This window comes from Mirounga angustirostris, unplaced genomic scaffold (assembly GCF_029215605.1).
Source record: "Mirounga angustirostris isolate CCGP_5_RB_7025 unplaced genomic scaffold, mMirAng1.0.hap1 SCAF_5, whole genome shotgun sequence".
Taxonomy (NCBI): Eukaryota; Metazoa; Chordata; class Mammalia; order Carnivora; family Phocidae; genus Mirounga; species Mirounga angustirostris.
In genome coordinates this window covers 63,025,165-63,045,967 of record NW_026991713.1, presented here as the reverse complement: position 1 = coordinate 63,045,967, position 20,803 = coordinate 63,025,165, and the positions used below count along the sequence as shown (strand labels likewise).

Here is a 20,803-nt window from a genome sequence, read left to right as displayed (position 1 = left end):
GCCTGCTTCTCCCTCTGCCTCTCTCTCTGTGTCTCTCATGAATAAATAAATAAATAAAATCTTTAAAAAAAAAAAAAAGATAATGAGAGAAGCTGGAGCAGGGATAAACAAAATCAAGATATGATGTGTATTTGGGGAGGGCAGGGTTGTGGTGGCTACTAGGTCTAAAATTCAAATGTATGTAAACTTGATTTAAGGGATCCTGACCCAAAGGTATTTCCCTGAGGGATAAAGCTCTCCTTATAGTTATATGAACTACCCATTCTATCCCTACCCTTGGAGATACTTGCCTTCTATCCTCCCCTGCCCTGCGGAGCAACCCCTCACATGAATCTTCCTGTTTCTTTGCCCACTTACCTTGGTAATAGATACGAACACCTTTTCAAGGATGGCATTGGGTTGGGCCTGATAGGGACCACTGTCCTGGATGCCAACATGGAGTGCACAGGGTTTGGCAATAAACCTGTAAAGAGAAAAATCCAAAGCCAATTCTAAATATGGTTTGCTAATAAGCACAAAGGAAAGATCCTGATTAGGGGACTGATGGGAGGCAAAAGGGAAAACACTTGGCTGGGAACTAGGACTTTTTTATTTAGTCCTGGATTCTGCCATTGACTCCTTGAGAAGTGACCTGTTTAAGAAATATTAGAGGGCGCCTCGGTGGCTCAGTTGGTTAAGCGACTGCCTTCGGCTCAGGTCGTGATCCTGGAGTCCTGGGATAGAGTCCCGGATCGGGCTCCCTGCTCAGCGGGGAGTCTGCTTCTCCCTCTGACCCTCCTCCCTCTCATACTCTCTGTATCTCATTCACTCTCTCTCAAATAAATAAAATCTTTAAAAAAAAATTAGAACATAAGCTCTATTTCCATTTTTTCCTGGCTTCCCTAATCACATCTTGAGCTTTAGAGTCAGAAAGACCTAGGTCAAGCCTATTTTATTTACCAGTCTAACACCTACTGCCCGTAGGAACGTGGGAAATTTACTTAACCTCTGTAAGTCTGTTTTTTCATCTATAAGATGAAGATAATATCACTATCCTTGCTACTCAATATAAGGGCCACAAACCAAAAGCATTTTTGGTTTTTTCTGCAAGCCTTTTGGAAATGCAGAATCTCAAACCCCATCCCAGACCTGCAAAATCAAAATCTGCATTAACAGGATCCGCTGGTGATCTTCACATGCATATCAAAATGTTAGAAGCACTGGTCTACTTTATAAAAACTTTATACGTATTCAATGAGACAATGTATTATGAAGACCATGGCACAAACAAGATGCTTAATAAATGGTAGTTTTCCTTACATCAAAAGATCAAGAAGATCTTAATTGGAGGGCCCAGTAGAACTGAGACTGTGCTCTTCCTAAATACAAATATCCTAGGTCTTGGTCACCTTCCTACCTAATCAAAAGATTATGTAGGGGTGCCTGGGTGGGTCAGTCCGTTGAGAGGCTGCCTTCAGCTCAGGTCATGATCGCAGGGTCCTGGGATCGAGCCCCACATTGGGCTCCCTGCTCCGCAGGAATCTGCTTCTCCCTCCTACTCTCCCTTTGTTCTCTCTGTCTCTCTCAAATAAATAAATAAATAAATCTTATAAAAAAAAAAAAAAGAATATGTAAATACTTAGAACTTTCAGTAGCCTGAAAGAAGGAAATTAGGAAGGGTGAGAAATAAATTACCTGTTAGTATTCAGTTCTATTCCCAAATCTACCATTAATAAGCCATATAAACTTAGTCAAGTCACTTAACTCTTGCTTCTTGGTTTCATCATCTAGAAGAAGTAATGAGATGATTCCTAAGATTTTTTTTTATATCTATGATTCCATGGTGTTATCATTGATTTTAATTAGTTTTTAACTTGTAGATCTTTGAAAATTAAGGAACTGTTCTTTGGTTCTTCAAGAAAGATCTCTCTTGGGGCACCTGGCTGGCTCAGTTGGTAGGGCACGCAACTCTTGATCTCGGTTGTGAGTTCAGGCCCCATGTTGGGCATAGAGTTTACTCTAAAAAGAAAAAAAAAATCTTGGAAAAAAAAAAGAGGGGTATCTCAGTGGGTCAGTCAGTTAAACATCCGACTCTAGCTCTCAGAGTTGTGACTTCAAGCCCCACACTGGGCTCCACACTGGGCGTGGAGCCTACTGAAAGAGAGAGAGAGAGAAAGAAAGAGAAAGAAAGATCTCTCTTCTCCACAACTATAAATTTCTGTAAGCATTAACTCTAGGAACAGCTCTATATCGTCACTTTCAGGATAAGTCAAAACCAGTTTTAGTTCTCTTAGCATCTTACGGAGTCCCAAGATGAAATTGTGACTGGGAGGCATAAGATGGAGTGCTCTTGACCTATTTTCTTGATCTGCATTTGAAGCCAGAATTTATCTCTAAGGGAGGGACTGAGAATAAGAAACTTTACTATCTTCCTCTGTGAAAACTTCTTTTACTCTTATCATCAAAGTTCCTGAGCCATGGAGAAATATTTATTCAGAGCACAAAGTTAGCCACATCTGTAATCTATTCTCTCCTTTCACAACAGGTGGTGCAGAAGTTTCATTCAAAGGCCAACACTAGTAGATACTTTAATTTATATTTCCTGATATATTATTCTGTGTACAAATATTTTAGCACCCCATCTCACGTTTAAACTCCTTATGAACACAGAATATACAGGGAATACTGTTTTTGTATTTACCAAGGTTCTGTGTCTGTGCTCAGTAGTTGCTCAGTAACTGACAAGTGACAGGTCTTGCAAATCCTACCCTTGCTCTGTTGGAACTCAGTTTGGACCCAGGATTGATCAGCATCCAGAGAAGTAATTAAGTCAGTCATTCTTTGCTTTTGAGTTTGTGCTATATGAGAGATGAAAGCACTGTCTTCTCTCATCTACATTAATTATATGAAGAGGTACATCCAATAACAAAAACAGCTTTTCCAATTCCTACTCTTGCTCCTTGATCTTGGGCCCTTCCTCAATTCAGAAGCAGTCAGGTGATTAAAGGCCCCGAGTTAGATTTTACCAGCTACGAGACTTTGTGAGTTACTCACCTATAGAATGGAGATAGTATCTACCTCACAGGGCTATTTTAAAAAATGAAATGACATGATCCATGCCTAACCCAGTACCTGATATTTAGTAAACATTCATTAAAAGGCAGCTGCTATTATTATTATTATTTTTTTTTAAAGGCAGTTATTATTATTTTTACCAGAAACAGTTCAGTCTTGGTTCTCCCTGATGGTATCTCTGGCATAAGGCAAGAAGAGCAAGGAATCTTATTTCATACAACAGGGACAGGTTTGTACCCTGCTCACCTAGGTGAAGCCAAGATAATTTTTTTTATTATCTGGACCTTGGAATGGACTTAATATCCTAGAGTTTTAATTAGCTCATATCCTGACCTTATTTGTTCACAGAGTGCAGTGAAAGACAAAGGCACTGGCATCTAGTCAGTTACAGTTATACACATACAGACCCTAAGAAAATTTATCTATTTGACAAATATTTATGGAGCACCTATTTTGTGCTTCAGTGTGAAGCACAAAACCATAAATAAGGACTTACCATTGCAAAAGAATTTTTTCTGATAAAAAAATTATATATATAGATTTATTTAGGTATTTAATGAATCACCTAAATGAAGAAAGTGAAATTAGGTATTCATCCTTTCTGTTAGATAGGCACTTATCAAAGCATGCCATAGAGACTCCCAGGGTCTCAGAGACCCTTTCAGGAGGTCTGCAAGGTCCAAACACACTCATAATAATTCTATAACTTCAGAATCATTCTTCTCTCATTCTCTCATGAGCGTACAGTGGAATTTTCCATGGGTTACATGACATTGCAATAGACTGAATGCAGGAGCTGACATGAGAATACAGCTGCCAAGTACTAAAGAGACTTATAGGGGCGCCTGGGTGGCTCAGTCATTAAGCATCTGCCTTCAGCTCAGGCCATGATCCCAGAGTCCTGGGATCGAACCCCACATCGGGCTCCCTGCTCAGTGGGAAGCCTGCTTCTCCCTCTCCCACTCCCTGCTTGTGTTCCCTCTCTCGCTGTGTCTCTCTCTGTCAAATAAATAAATAAAGTCTTAAAAAAAATAAAGAGACTTATAAAAATGTAAAATAATGCTATTATTCTCACTTTTTTTTGTTTTGGAAAATATTTTTCATGAAACATTAGTTCTATTACCAATACAATCAATTTATTGTCATTTATAAATGAACTAATAAAATTTATTTTTTTTAATTTCCATTTTAATTTCTAAAGCAGCCCATGTTGGTAGATATTATCCATAAAACTCTCTGGGATCCTTAATAACTTTAAGAGTATAAAAGACTCCTGACATCATAGTTTGAAAATTGCTGTGCTGGATCACACTGAGAAATCAAATCTATCTTGTGTTTTTCTGTCATCTCCAGGATCAATTTGTTGCCCAAGTTTTAAAATAATTCGAAAGACCAGACTCCCCTTTGCCTGCAGGTCTGAATTAGTAGGCATTTAGTGGCCTATAATGAATGGTAAGCTACTCCTATCCACCTGACACTCCAGGAACATGAGTCTAGTGACCCAACCTGATTGTAACGTATCTGTTCTTTGTAGACATCATTTCATTCTGCCCTTTTCCTGTCCTCCAGATACATGGCAGCAGCTGACTGAGGCCTGGGTTAATTAAGATGAAATTACTTACTACTTTACTTTTTCATACCAAAAACAGGAGCTATACTAACAATTCTATCTTCGTGATTCACTGAAAGATCACTGATGGATATGAACTATACACAAATATATTTCAAAGTACAGATCAAGCTTCTCAACTGGGTGTATCATTGCAAGTAAAATATTTGGGCTGTATTTATCCTGAGATACTGCTCTTAGCTCTCAGGCTGACCCATGGGGCCTGTGGTAGCCGGGTAACCTTAGTCTGTAGCTTTTGGCCTCAAATACCTCACTGTGCAATATACAAATTATTTTCTATGTGTGCAGGAACATAATTAGGTTGGGAAGCAGTGGCTCAGATAAATTTCTGGAAAAATATGAAGTGTCAAAATTTACATATAAAGAAGAAAAATAACCATCAAAGAAATCAAAATAGGGAATGAAGGGAGAGATACAATAAAAAGAGAAAGATCTTATACAGACGGATGAGGATGCTATATCATTAGGTAGAGTAATGAGTGACAATATCTGAACCTGTATGCTCCCCACCCCCCCCCACACACGAGAAGATAGCTGTTTATTTATTTATTTTTTAAATTTATTTTTTTTTTAAAGATTTTATTTATTTACTTGACAGAGGGAGAGACAGCGAGAGAGGGAACACAAGCAGGGGGAGTGGGAGAGGGAGAAGCAGGCTTCCCGCCGAGCAGGGAGCCCGATGCGGGGCTGGATCCCAGGACCCTGGGATCATGACCTGAGTCGAAGGCAGACGCTTAACGACTGAGCCACCCAGGCGCCCCTATTTATTTTTTTTAAGATTTTATTTATTTGAGAGAGAGAGACAGAGCACGAGTTGGGGGGAGGGGCAAAGGGAGAGGGAGAAGCAAACTCCCTGATGACCAAGGAGCCCAAAGACCGGGGGCTTGACCTCAGGACCCCGGGATCATGACCTGAGCCGAAGGCAGACACTTAACTGACTCAGCCACCCAGGCGCTCCCCTCCTTTTTAAGATTTTATCTATTAGTGAGAGAGAGAGTAAGATGTTTAAATAAAGATTCTTAAGGCCAGATAAAGTCTGTTTAAAGAATTTAATCCTTAGGTACACAAGCAGCATTTGAAAATCCTCCACCAAGACATGTACCCCCAAGAAATGCAGAGTCCCACAAATGCAGAGTCCCACAGAAAACAGATTCCGAAACTCCTTTCCCTTTGCAACTGAATTCTTAATCCAATCACATTAAAAAATTGAGTGGCTTCTGTAGGGTGGAAAGAGGAGAAAGTTTAAAAGACATTCAGGCAGCTGCAACAGCATGTATTAAAGCAGAGCTAAGAAACAAAGTATGCTTAGGGGTGCCTGGGTGGCTCAGTTGGTTAAGCGTCTGCCTTCAGCTCAGGTCATGATCCCAGGGTCCTGGGATGGAGCCCCACATTGGGCTCCCTGCTCAGCGGGGAGTCTGCTTCTCCCTCTGCTCCCCGCGCACCACCCCCCTACGCTCATGCGCACTCTCTCTCTTGCTCTCTTTGACAAATAAATAAAATCTTAAAAAAAAAAAAAAAGAAAAAAAAAGAAAGTATGCTTAGAGAAATATGCAATGTACAAGTTCGGGGCTGGCAATAGTGGCAGGAGAAAAAACTATACAGAGAATTAGAGACCAGATCACAGGTGCCTTGTATGTTATGCTAAGCATGAACTTTATCCTATAGTTGACGGATAGTCATTAGAAGGCTTCAGGCCGGGGTGGAGAAGAGATAAATAGATTTGTATATTAATAAAGGAGTGTCACCAGTTAAAGGCCACTGTAGAACTCCATGCTATAAGTGATAAAGCACTGAACTAAGGCTATAGAAGTGGAAAGGAAAGGACAGACTCAAGAGGTGTGGAGGAGGTAAAATTAACAGCACTTGGTGACTGAACAGATGTAGAAGGCAAAAGAAAAGAAAGAGTCAAGCGTTCCTTCTGGCTTGGGAAACTAAGTTGATTATAGTGTCCAAACCAAGTAGAGCATAAGATAAGAAAGCAAATTTGGGAGTGATAGATGAATTGTGTTATGCTGAATTTGAAGTGCCCACGGGACATTGAATGGAACTGTCTAGTAGGCAAATAAACTTGGAAAGGGGCTTAAGACACACAGACACAGATCTGAGAAAGAAAAAAGAGAGCAAGAGAATGAGAATATAGGTGGTACCTAAAATCGTGGGGGTGGGGGTGATTTTAACAAGAAAGGAACACAAATTGAGAAGAAAACCAAGGTCAGGATCCTGGGAAATACTAGCATAAAAGGTACATTTAGAGGACAGGAAGGCCAGAGGTAGAGTCGTTATCAAATGAGGCAGAGATCAAGTAAGACAAGGATTTCAATATCCACTGGATTTGGCAACTTGGGAGATCTGTGGTAATCTTCACCAAAGAAATTCCAGTAGAATAGAGACTCTAGAGAGAGTAGTGAGTTACAGCAGTGGAAGATGTAAGGAGGAAGAAGAAGGAAGTGGAAATAGCTCAGATTCTTAAGCATCTTGGCTAAGAGAAGGGAATCCCTTCAACTTTTGGCACGGAATCACTCTATAAACTAAGATCCCTGTGCTTCAGATCCATTCTCTTCCTGATCAGAAATTTTATTCTATTTATTCCTCTTTTTTTCTATTATCTTCTGCCTCACTATTTCTTTCTTCTCATCAGACTTAAACACGCTCAAGTTCTTCTCATCTTTAACAGCTCTCCCTGCCCCTACTACCCTCTGGCACTCTCCCACCTCACAACTGTGAAGTTCTTGGAAAAAGTTCTCTCCTCAAGCCTTCTCTTTTAACTCCCACTCATTCCTAGCCTTCATCCCTTTCTCATCTGGCTTCTGTCCCTACACTCCATTGGCACTGCTCTTGCCAAAGTTGTCAGTGATCTCCCTACTGTGAAATCAAATGGATGCTTTTCAGTCCTCTATCTTACCTGACCACTCGGCATTATTCTACACTACTGACCATGCCCTCCCTCACGAAATGCTCTTTTTTCTTAGCTTCCTTACTGCCATACTCTTTCTAGTTTTCTCCCTCTATCTCTCTGGCAGTAGAACTAGACTGCTTGGTATGCACTGCTAGTTGAGTCACTTGGACATGCTACTTAACTTTCTCTATGCTCCCTTTTTTTCACCTGTAAAACGAGGATGACTGTAATATCCACCTACTATGGATATTAAAGTTACTATGAGAACTCAATGTTTAGCACTGAGAGCAGTGCCTGGGACAAAGTAAGTACTTATTAAATGCTAACTACTGATATTATCAAATACTATAAGGTTGTCATACCTCTTACCTCCTGTTGGGTTTTTATTTTCCCCTCTGCTAAAACATGCTGTTTCCTCAGAGTTCTATGCACGTTCTTTTCTCACTCTACACACTCACTCTGGTTGATCTTATTCAATTAGAGCAGAAGGTCTCAAGGTATAGTCTACAGACCGCAGAGGGTCCCTGAGACATTCTCTAGAGGCCCACAAAGTAAAACTATTCTCAAAATAATTTTGAGACATTATTTGCCTTTGTTACTGTGCTGACATTTGCAATGACAGTGCAAAGCCACGGAAGATGAAACCTGTAACACTGGAGAATCTATCAAGGCAGCGGCAGCAAACTGTAGTAGGGGTTATTGCCTTCTTCCTTGCTATGTCCTCATAAGCCAGTTCACTTAAGAATGTCCTTGATGAAGCAATACAAATGACTGATTTTAATAAATCGCAGCCTTTGAGTATATTTTTAAAAAGCATTCTGTGATAAAATGGGAAGTACACAGAAAGCACTTTTGCTGCACACCAAAGTATATAGTTGTCTCACGGAAACACTTGTTCAACTGAGTTGTGCGCTGAAATATATCACTTTTTTCAAAGAATACCATTTTTACCTGAAAGAATGGCCAACAGACAAACCAAGGTTATTTGGATCTGTGTTTTAGGAAACATTTTCTTTCTTTCTTTTTTTTTTTATAAAGGTGAAACACATTTATTTTTTTCAAAGATTCCACCTATTTATTTGACAGAGAGAGACACAGCGAGAGAGGGAACACAAGCAGGGGGAGTGGGAGAGGGAGAAGGAGGCTTCCCGCCAAGCAGGGAGCCTGATGTGGGACTCGATCCCCAGGACCCTGGGATCATGACCTGAGCCGAAGGCAGACGCTTAACGACTGAGCCACCCAGGCGCCCCAGGAAACATTTTCTTGAAAATGAATAAAATAAGCCTGTCTCGTCAAAAACAACAAAAAGCTATTGCCAATGATAAAATTCAAGCTTTTAAGTGAAAATTGTAATTTTAGAGAACTTATATCCACCTTTGAGCTTGATAGCTTCCCAATGCTTCAGGCTTTCATGGTAAGACTGGTTCTGATGAGATTAACTAATACGATTTTTTTAATACTGTATAAAGAAATGCATTGACATTTGGGAAATCTATATAACTCAGTGAACCAGTATTTTTCTTTCTCTTAATTGAAGTACTTTTATTTTATGTACAAAGAGTTAGCATGAAAGTAGGTATCTTGGATATCTGCAGTTAAGGTAGATAAGCAAGCAGTTCACTTAATCCAACTTAATGAAGCCTATATCCTTTGCATACTGATGGAAACAATGGTAACACACAGAGAGGCTGTATTTCCAGATCAGTCCATGCTGGTTTGAGCAGATGTGCAAGCATGAGAGCTTTTTTTTTTTTTTTTTAACATTTTATTTATTTATTTGAGAGAGACAGAGCGAGAGAGTGGGAGAGGGAGGGGGAGGGGGAGAAGCAGGCTCCCCGCTGAGCAAGGAGCCAGATGGGGAACTCAATCCCAGGACCCTGAGATCATGACCCAAGCCGAAGGCAGCTGCTTAACTGAATGAGCCACCCAGGTGCCCCTCAACTTTATTTTCAAATATGGAAAAACTAATAGGAATAAGGGATGCTCAATAAATTTTAAGAATGAAAAAGAATCCTGAGAACAAAAAGTTCAAAAATTACTAAATTATACTAGCACCATTCATTTATGTGCTGATGACTCCCAACCATACCTTATTTTGTCTATCTCCTATACATAGCACCCAGGCCAGTGTATTTTTCTGAGTAAATTCTTTTTTTATTTTTTATATTTTTAAAAAAGATTTAATTTTTAAGTAATCTCTACACCAAACATGGGGTTTGAACTCACAACCCCAAGATCAAGAGTCACATGCTCTACCAAGTGAGCCAGCCAGGCACCCCTTCTGAGTAAATTCTTGAGGATAGGATTTGCTATCTACAAACAAATGTGCTATACACATTTGTTGTACATATATGTGTATTCTTTGCAGTTTCTTTTGAGGACTGTTTTTTTTTTTTAATTGGCAAATTTGTTCTTTTTTTTTTTTTAAGATTTTATTTATTTCTTTGTCAGACAGAGAAAGTGTGTGCATAAGCAGGGGGAGTGGCAGGCAGAGGGAGAAGCAGGCTCTGGCGAATTTGTTCTTAAAGCAGCAGCAGATTAAAAAGAAAAAGACCTCTATGATATATATTATCCTAAACAATGGCAAGGCACACACTGTGGATTTACAGCAGACTATTCTTCTCTCCTTCTTCCACTTTCATCAGTTATCTTCACTTAGACCTGTAAGAGGTCCTTAAAGCATTAAGATGATTAATACCTGTGTAATTTGATGTACCTACCGGGTGCTGTGATGAGAAGGATCAGCATCCTGCTTACATCTAACCTCACTGTAAGGGACATAAGTCTTGAGATAGTAAGAATTACATACAGTATGTATGTTAAAATGTTTCAGACAGACACAATTTAAGACTAAATTGTAGTATCACTGTATAGTAGCCAGTGAATGTTTTACTTGCTATAGAGCAGCAGTTCTCAAAGTGTGGCTGAAGAATAGCTGGAGGCCCCTGAGACTCTCATTGTTAAAGAATTTCTCCCTCGGGCGCCTGGGTGGCTCAGATGGTTAAGCGTCTGCCTTCGGCTCAGGTCATGATCCCAGGGTCCTGGGGATCGAGTCCCACATCAGGCTCCTTGCTCCTTGGGAGCCTGTTTCTCCCTCTGCTTCTCTCTCTCTCTGTCTCTGTCTCTCGTGAATAAATAAATAAAAAAATCTTAAAAAAAAAAAAAAAAAGAATTTCTCCCTCTCCAACTATATACATACATTTCTTTCATTACACATATTTATCTTTTTAATTTTTTATTTCTTTCTTTTAGGGAGGGGGTGGGGGAGAGGGAGAGAGAGAATCTTAAGCAGGCTCCCCGCCCCGTGCTTAACCCAGCCCAGAGCCCTATGGGGGCTCATCTTTTATCTTTTATCTTTTTTAAATGGACAAGTGACTATATAACTTAATGTATTTGCTTACAGTAGAAACATACAGATGTGCGAGTGCCAAGAGGTGGTAGAGAAAAAGGTTAACAAGAAACTCTTCCTTAAGAAAGCTTTTACCATCCTTCAGAGTCCAAGACAAGTGTTTGTTAGTGAGACATTAAGCCTATATTTTAGGTAACTGTTAAAAGAAGTGAACCCACCTCCTCCAAACTCCCATAACAGTCTTTTTTTCTTTTTAAAGATTTTATTTATTTATTTATTTGACAGAGAGAGAGAGATAGCAAGAGAGGGAACACAAGCAGGGGGAGTGGGAGAGGGAGAAGCAGGCTTCCCGTGGAGCAGGGAGCCTGATGTGGGGCTTGATCCCAGAACCCTGGGATCATGACCTGAACAGAAGGCACACGCTTAAGGACTGAACCACCCAGGCCCCTCCCGTAACAGTCTTATGCACACATTTATTACACTGTATTTTAAACCACTGATTTTCTTGCTTTCTTCCTGAGAGTAGACACCATGACTTATATTTTTATCCATGGCACATAATTTGACATCTGGCATATACTAAGCTCTCAATAAATAATTGCTGAAGGAAAAAGAAAATGGGTAGGAACTTAATTCTCAAGTAAAAAGTGAAGTGTTTCAAGGAAATGTGCCGACCTGTTCTCCTGGGTCATCAGATAACCGGCCAGCTCCATGTAGGAGAAGGTCATTGATTTCTGGGGAATCAGTAGAAATTCAAGTTAACAAATTTCAGTATAACTGGAAATTTCCCCAAGAATAATTAAACACAACCACAACAACCTGATTGGGTTTGAGACCCTCGGTGCCTATTGAGACATCTTACAACTGCTGACACTATCCAAAAGCCAAAGAATACAAGGAATACCCCCCTTTTCTTTTTTAAAAGACTTTATTTATTTGAGAGAGAGAGAGAGAAGCAGACTCCCCGCTGAGCAGGGGGCCCGATGTGGGACTCGATCCCAGGACCCTGAGATCATGACCTGAGCCAAAGGCAGATGCTTAACCCACTGAGCCACCCAGGTGCCCCAGGAATACCCTTTTTAAGAAATTCCATAATTTTGATCAGAGATAAAATACTGTGATTATTCTTAATGTCTTATCAGGGCTGTGCAGCACCCATGTACATATAACTACTTGACAAACTTGTTTGTTTACAGATCATTAACTACTCAACTAAGAAGACATGCAGAAAAGCAACACTACAGAGCAATGCTTGGCTAGACTGGATCATTCAGTGATTACTCAAAATAGCCTATAACGTCATTTATATCATTCAGGAAATTATTTACATTTTAAAAACCCCAATTTTACCACAATTTTTAGAAAAACCTGTTGTTTAAAGCATGGTCTGATATACTTAGGACTGACCACCTTCTGGTCATAAAAATATGAATCAAATGTGAATTTACATTAAAATTCTTTTCAGTTATAAATATTTGTTTGAATTACTTACCAGCATTGCTTGGTAGAAATATAATACAGGCCACATATATAATTTTAAATTTTCTAACAGCCACATTCAGAAAAGGAAAAAAGAAACAGGTAAAATTAATTGATAATATACTTTGTTTAACCTGATATATCGAAAATACTACCACGTCATTATGTAATCAATGTTAAAATCTGAGATATATTACATTCTTTTTTTTTTTTTCCCTTCACTGTCTTCAAAATCTGGTGCGTATTTTACACTCTGAACACATCTAACTAACACATCACATCTGGACTAGTCACGTTTTAAATCCCCCAAAGTGGGGCGCCTGGGTGGCTCAGTCGGTTAAGCGACTGCCTTCGGCTCAGGTCTTGATCCTGGAGTCCCGGATCAAGTCCCGCATCGGGCTCCCTGCTCGGCAGGGAGTCTGCTTCTCCCTCTGACTCTCCTCCCTCTCATGCTGTCTCTCATTCTCTCTCTCTCAAATAAATAAATAAAATCTTTTAAAAAAATAAAATAAAATAAAAAAATAAATCCCCCAAAGTTAGTGGCTACTGTACTTAACAGCACAGTTTTAGATAATTCAGAGAGAATTCTTCACATCTGGGAAAACTGTTTTCAATTTTTTTTTAGTTAGAAGTGATTATGATTTAACTCCTTTTGCAGTTAACATTTCAATTAACTTCCCCAAAGATTAAGAAGGAGTGAGTTTAAGCACAAAGAGTCCAAAACTCAGTGAAGGGCAGCTTTTATCTGCCTAAAAATACCTCTGGAGAAGAAGCCAAAATGAGGTATATCTCCCTTTCCACTCTATTAAGAAGGGTGCAGATTTCACTTGCTTGCCTCCTCTTCATTAATTTCTTAACCCATTTAGGAGACCTTAGTTTTCTGAATTGGGCAGTGGCTAAAGTAAAAATATCTGACGTTTCTTTTCTGTGAGAATATACTGTCCCCAGGGATAAGTCAGGAGCCTGACCTCAGGCATGACAGTATTCAGAGTTTTCTGCAAAGCATTAACACCCACTGCACACAAAGGGTTGGGGAAAGAAGTTTCCCCAGAGAGAGGATAGACACGGCTTCTGACCGTCTGGAGCTTATTAAGAGGTGGACTCTTAGATAAGGGCAGGGCCATGTGACTGTCTTTTCCAATCTTGCTCTGCTGCATCTGCAAACCTGATTTGATTCTGTGATTTACAATCCAATAACGCCCAACAGAATACTTTTAGGGATGCAATGGAATGGGCAGTCTCTCTTACAGCCTAGTCAGCAGCTATGTCCATTTTTCCCAAAGCCTCTCTACCCTGTCTAGAGGACCCACTAATATTGGGTCACGATGCTGTGACCTGACATGGATCTGGGAGGAGGGCAGCAGGCCTGTCAGGGAGAGGAAAAAAGTTCTACCTCCACTTAGCAGAAGTGGGGAAAAAAAAAAAAAAAGGCAGTATGTAGCAGAGGTAGCAAGGCTTAGAAGAGGAAGATGAAATGAGTGGTTGAGAAACGTGCACACACACAAAAAATGAGTCACTACTCTTGTTGTCAGTTACATGACAGGCCAGCAAGTGAGTCTGTTCAGTCTCCTGTGACAGAGGATGGTATTGAGAAGGCTCTTTACACACTCCAGTGAGGTTGCTTTGGAAGTAACAAGAGAGAAGAGGGGATTGGAATAATGAATGAGCAGCAAGCACAGCTCTAATCTATCTCCTGCATAATTCACCAAATAATTTTCTTCTGGCAACACAAAGCTCCTACTGCAATACCATATTCAAAATAAATGAGCCTATATAGCTCTGATGGTATCAATATTAAGTCTCAAGCTCCTACTTGATCCCAAGAAACAAGTGCTCAAGTGACTAGATATTAAATTTCAAATAATTTTATCATGAACTTAATATGAAAAAGTTTTAAAAAACAAGTGGAAGTTTCTCATCCCTATTTTGTTAGGGTACAGGGTAGCGTGAATATGTGTATGGGGGGAGCGGAGAAAGAGAAAAAAAGCTGTAGAAAGGTGCACAACATGCACATATAGCATGATGAAATTTAACCAGAAACAAAGGAATTTTAGTTTTGCCTCTCTCAGTCAAGCCAAACATCTATTTCAGGTTGAAGATCTAGATTCTGGTCACTCCTCTGGGCGTCTGTGTAGATGAGGATGGACCCTTCTCAAACATTCAATAAATATTTACTGACCACATGCTATTCCTGAGGCATTTTGCAAGGTGCAGGCCACCACAATACAACCACTCACCAGAGGCCCACAAAGGAAAGCCTCCATTCTTTGGTAGGTAATAATCTCCTACCTGCAGTTCTTCAGCAAAATAGTTAGCTAGATACAAACACTTTACTTATTATGGTCAGGCGGCTTTTCTTTTTCTTTTAAGATTTTAATTATTTATTTCACAGAGAGAGACATGGAGAGAGGGAACACAAGCAGGGGGAATGGGAGAGGGAGAAGCAGGCTTCCCGCTGAGCAGGAAGCCCGATGTGGGGCTCGATCCCAGGACCAGGATCACGACGCGAGCCGAAGACAGACGCTTAACGACTGAGCCACACAGGTGCCCAGTCAGGCGGCTTTTCAAGTCATCCCTAGCAGAGGTAGTTCTCCAGGGAATGTGGGAACTTAAAAAAAAAATAAATGCTCAGTGTGGTTGATGAAAAGGATGAGAAAGTAAGACCAAACTGTAAATGCTATCTCTATTCTTCGGGATTTTTTTTTTTAAGTTTATTTTTTAGGGGCGCCTGGATGGCTCAGTTGTTAAGCGTCTGCCTTCGGCTCAGGTCATGATCCCAGGGTCCTGGGATCGAGCCCCACATCAGGCTCTGCCCGGCGGGAAGCTTGCTTCTCCCGCTCCCACTCCCCCTGCTTGTGTTCTGCTCTGTCTCTCTCTCTGTCAAATAAATAAATAAAATCTTAAAAAAAAAACAAACCTAAGCATTTAAAAAAAAAAAGTTTATTTTTTAGTAATCTCAACACTCGCAACTTGGGGCTTGAACTCACCACCCCGAGATTAAGAATCCCCTGCTCTTCTGATTGAGCCAACCAGGCGCAGCTATTCTTTGGGAGATTCTTTTTTATTTTTTTAAGATTTTATTTATTTATTTATCAGAGAGAGAGAGAGAGAGCACAAGCAGAAGGACAAGCAGGCTCCCCACCGAGCAAGGAGCCCGACGTGGGACTCAATCCCAGCGTCCCCGGATCATGATCTGAGCCAAAGCCACTTAACCAACTGAGCCACCCAGGTGTCCCTCTTTGGGAGATTCTTAGCACAAATAGCAGTAATTTATCAAGGGGCATAGTGTCAGACTCATTAAAATATGCAGAACAATTTGAAACAAAAATTTGAGAAAAAAAATACAGTCTTCAAGTCAAATACATTATATTAAATAACCAAGAATAAGATGAGCATGGGTTTGTTCTCCAAATCCTAGAATACTAGGAAGAGGTGGTTAAACCTCAATCCTTGAAAAAGGGTTTAAGGAACAGGAAAAGATGGCCACATCATACAGTGGAAAGAGCACGAGGCTTGGGAAAACGATCTGGATCTTAGTTCTAGTTCCTCCCCCAGTGAGTATGAAACCTCTGAAAAGCTGCAGGATGTTTCGAAGCCTTAGTTTACTGTCTATAAAAAAAGGCTGGAGTTATAGCTCTTACAGTCTATGATTACTACATGAATCACTTCCAGAAACCAAGCAGATAGGATCTGAGAAATGAGAAAACCGTAGGAAAGACAATTAACTGTACCAATATTTTTTTTTTTAAAGATTTTATTTATTTATTTGACAGAGACACAGCGAGAGAGGGAACACAAGCAGGGGGAGTGGGAGAGGGAGAAGCAGGCTTCCGCGGAGCAGGGAGCCCGATGCGGGGCTCGATCCCAGGACTCTGGGATCATGACCTGAGCCGAAGGCAGTCGCTTAACCAACTGAGCCACCCAGGCGCCCCTGTACCAATATTTCTAATATGTCTTTTACTATATTCTAAGAGTGGCTTCAACTACCTTTATGGAAGGCCAAGCAAGAGAGGAACCGACAATCCTGTAGTCAATTCTACTGCTAAAAGTAGTAGGTTTTATAAAAAGAAACAAAATAGCAAGACTGCTTCTAGGGTTAAACTTTCCTAAGATCAAACATGAGATGAAAAAGATGCCTGACCTTATTAGCCAAGGAATATCATACTAGAATGCTTTCAGCTCAGTATCCCCATCCACCCTTACTCCCCGGACACTGGAGCACCATAGAAACATTCAGATAGAATTCGCACAGGTAAAGGATCCTTTCCAGTGGCTCTGACAGGGGATATATAAGTCTTCACAGTCATCTGAGGAAACTCTTTGGAACTCTGAAGATATATCCAAGTTTATATGAAATGGGTATTTATAAGCAACAAGCTATTTTCTCTTACCACTGACATGAAGAAATTTCCATGTTGGCATATATTTGTATGAAAAGCAGAGAAATCCTTTCCTAGGACAATTAAATTTTTTCTGTCCTGAATTGTGTATTTTCCTTTTTAGACATTACATTGTCTTTCTCTTTTTTCAGCCCTCATATACAGTTGCCAAGGAGGAGAGTATGGGGATCTAGGTTATTCCTAAGAGGGAAAAGTGGTTTGTGCGCCTACCCCAGGAATACTTAATACAATGACTATACTTCAAAAACTGCAACACTAAGTTCCCAAGGACTCAGAAAAGGCATTTAGACCTCTCAGTTTCATTTGCTTCAGTTAAAAACAACTTTATTTTTGTACGTGAATGTCTGACAGAGCACTCTGGTAACAATACACAAACACTATGAATAAATGGATGAATGACAAGCTAGCTACATATAAAAATCTTTTATTAAAGATTAGTCAGAAATAGTACGCAGTTTTGAAAAGTAATCCAAAACACATACTACTACTTTTTCAGAGAGTAACAGATTATTTGCAATATATCCCCATCCTAGAAAGGGCATTTCTGCTCTACATAAGGGCCAAATGAACAATAGATGTCTAAGTGCCATCCTCATTACCTGAGACCTATGCGGAAAGAAGTCTCCGTTCCTGGAGTCCGAGTAGATCTGATAAAATCACCCACAGCTCTAAGTCCACATTATAAAAGCACCACATCAAGTCCTCTGTGAACACTGTACCTTAGCAGATACTAACCACTCACTCAAGGAAAAGTGAAATCACTTTTACTAAGAACACACGGTCAGGAAAAGAATGTTGTGATTCTGCCAAACTCACTTAGAAGCTGACTCAATACAGGTGTCCTCCTTTAAGCCCTACGGCTCTCATCCTTTCAAAATTACTACTCCTTCCATCTCAGGCCTCCAAGGCCAGTTCTGCAACTACTCTGACACCTTCCCATACTTTGGAAGCCTCAGGCTCCACCACGCCTTATCCCTACCAGATTTCTATTCTCTTGCGGGCTCTGGCAGCGGTTTTTTTGGGGGGGGGGGGGATGGATATATTCACTCACACACACACGTCCATGAGCTGACAAACCAAGGCTTGGGGCCTAACCCTGTTCCCCTCAACTCTCAGAAGTGTCCTCACAAGTCGCAGATTCCCAAGAACCCGCTCCTTTCTCTAGGAACGGCTGGCTCTTGCGTTAACCCTTCAGTTTCCACAGCCCCGACTAGTGCTGGTTCCTGCGGCCCTTTCCTGTTTCTCGCTTCGGCTGTTCGGGCTCTCGGCCGCAGCTCACACACAACCTGTTTCCCGTCAGTAGAATCCTTGGAGGCTGGGAACGGACCTAAGAGACCCCCCAGGCGACCTCCGGGATCTGAGATGGAAAGGGCCCAGGGTACGCGCCCCACCCCCCCGCCCCGACTCCGGCTCTTCACTGTCCACGCCCCAAACTCTGTCTTTACCTAGGCGCCGCGACCACCTCGGCCCCCCTCCGAGCATCCCGCGCGGCGGCCCAGGCTCTCCCAGCCCCCTGCTTCCGGGCTTTCCCGGCACTTCTGCTTCCGGTGCTCGGCCTCTCCCCCGAGCCTGCCCCACTGGCCCGCGCCCCGGCCCCGGCCCTCCGCGCCGCTCGCTCCGGGACTCTCACCGCTCGAAGAGCAGCCGCACGGAGAATATGCCCGCCGCCACCGGGAACACCGAGAGGATGTGCTGCGCCCGGGGGTAGCCGTAGCCGTCGCCCGGCCCCTCAAGGTCGGCCCAGCTCACGTTCTGAGGCAGCCAGAAGCGTTCGCTCCACAGCCAGCCCCACAGCAGGCCCAGGGCTCCCGCCGCCGCTGTCGCCATCTTACGCCCGCCCCGCGGCTACCGCCGCCACAGCCTCAGCTGCCGCCACAGCCAACGGAACCCGCGAGGAGGCGGCCCCGGGGCGGGGCTGGACCGGCGGCCACCCCCTTCCGGCCCCTTCCCGTCCCCAGCAGGTCTCAGCCCGCCTCCTCCGTGGGGCCGGGCCTCTTCACCGCCCATCTCGGCTCCACACCCACCCACCTTCCTGACTGCGGCCCCCGGGGCCGCCTCTCCTTAGGACCCCGCCCCCGGCCTGGCCCCGCCCCGCCCCGCCCCGCCCCCATCCAGTCCCGCGGGCCTCAGCTCTGGCCCCGCCCATTTTTGGCCAAGGGTTTCGGCCACGCTTCTCCTCCTCCGCCACGGCCACACCCCTACTTCAGGCCTAGCTCCCTGAAGGAGACGCTCCTCTTTCTCAGCCCAGCGGTCCCAAAGGCTGTCCCCGCTCCCGCAGGCCGTACCTACGTCTCTGCTCCTAGCCCGTTACTGGGGCCCACCTCAGCTCAGATGGTGCCGCCTGAACTCTTCCCACCTCTACCGTTTTTTGCTCCCAGCTTTTTCCTTCCTTCGTGTCCTTCCATGATCTCAATGCCCTTTCACTGCTTTATCTCTTAAAATGGACTTTTGAAAATCCTTTTATTCTTCTCATGGGTAAAAGGAAATGGAAGATATCCAAAGGATATTATCCAAAGAAAAATACAAAGGAAAAAAAAATAAATGATGGCCAATATTTAAGGAAGCTTACTGTGCCAGGTACTGCACTGAACACTTTAACACCAGTTATTTAACTTCATCGTCCTATGAAGTAGGTATTTACTATTTTATCGATGGGTAAACTGAGGTCCAGAGAGGTTAAGCAGTTTGCTCAAGGTTATATAGAATATATATATGGTAGACCTGGGCTTCTGAGCTAGAAAGTCTTTAGACCTTGGAACCCTGAGCCCTTATCTTACAAACCTCCGTAATTTTAGGTTACCACATTAAACATTTAACTGTTTTGTGGATCTACATAAACAAGAAGGGAAGCCATAGACAAGAAACCTTCAAAAAGCTAAATTCAAAATTGTCCCTCAACTGCTGGAGATTCCTGAACCCTGAGTGCGGTCTGTTTAAACCCTGCTGTGAGGTTAATTACCACAGGCTAACTAGAATGACCTGAAAAAAAGATTAAAAGGATTGAATCTCTACCTCTTGTTCAAGGACAGATAAAGTAACTTTATAACTAGTAAGGCAAGCTTACACCAGAAGTTAGAGTTTCAAGGGGAGAGGAAGAAGGGGGGGAAAGGGTGCCATCCTAAAGTAGACTAGGTTTGCTTTAGCTCAGTGGTTCTCAAACTTAGGGTACCACAGCTTGGATATTAGCTTGTCCCATCTCTCACATGGAGAGTTTGCTAAAAGTTTTCTGGGCCCATCCAAAGAAATTTTGATTCAAGAGGTGAGACAGGGTGGGGCCTATGAATTTACATCTCTCATTTCTAACAAACTCATAGGCAGTGCCACTGCCTCTGGTCTGAGAACCACTGCTTGGAGCCATTTATTCCTAACCCAGCAATAGCTTAATGGTAACTACCCTATATTCAAGGTACATTTTTTTTTTTTTAAAGATTTTATTTATTTATTTGACAGAGAGAGAGACAGCGAGAGCAGGAACACAAGCAGGGCGAGTGGGAGAGGGAGAAGCAGGCTTCCCGCTGAGCAGGGAGCCCAATGTGGGACTCGATCCCAGGACCCTGGGATCATGACCTGAGCTGAAGGCAGACGCTTAACGACTGAGCCACCCAGGCGCCCTCAAGGTACATTTTTTAAAAAGTAAACTTGGGGGCGCCTGGATGGTTCAGTCGTTAAGTGTCTGCCAGGGTCCTGGGATCGAGCCCCGCATTGGGCTCCCTGCTCAGCGGGAAGCCTGCTTCTCCCTCTCCCATTCCCCCTGCTTGTGTTCCCTCTCTCGCTGTCTCTCTGTCAAATAAATAAATAAAATCTTAAAAAAAAAAGTAAGCTTGGGACGCCTGGGTGGGTCAGTCAGTTAAGCATCTGCCTTCGGATCAGGTCATGATCCCTGGGATAGAGTCCTGCATCAGGCTCCCTGCTCTGTGGGGGGGCCTGCTTCTCCCTCTCCCTGCCGCTCTCCCTGCTTGTGCATGTTCGCAGGCTCTCTGTCAAATAAATAAATA

At 42.4% G+C, this 20,803-nt stretch overlaps 1 protein-coding gene across 3 annotated transcripts in view; it reads right to left on the bottom strand.

Annotated features, from left to right (window-relative positions):
• The window catches only part of CERS5 (ceramide synthase 5), a 29,433-nt gene extending 10,676 nt beyond the window's left edge, over positions 1–18,757 (bottom strand). The window contains exons 1-2 of one of the 3 annotated variants that reach the window (XM_045873471.3): positions 18,439–18,757; positions 358–463 (exon numbers count right to left, since the gene is read on the bottom strand). In XM_045873471.3, the coding sequence (XP_045729427.1) occupies positions 358–463; positions 18,439–18,635 (303 nt within the window). In that variant the 5' untranslated portion in view covers positions 18,636–18,757. Of the gene's footprint in view, positions 1–357; positions 464–11,604; positions 11,658–18,438 lie in introns of those variants that run through there. The other 2 variants (XM_045873470.3, XM_064591257.1) reach the window with 2 other exon arrangements.
• Between the last annotated feature and the right edge of the window lie 2,046 nt (positions 18,758–20,803).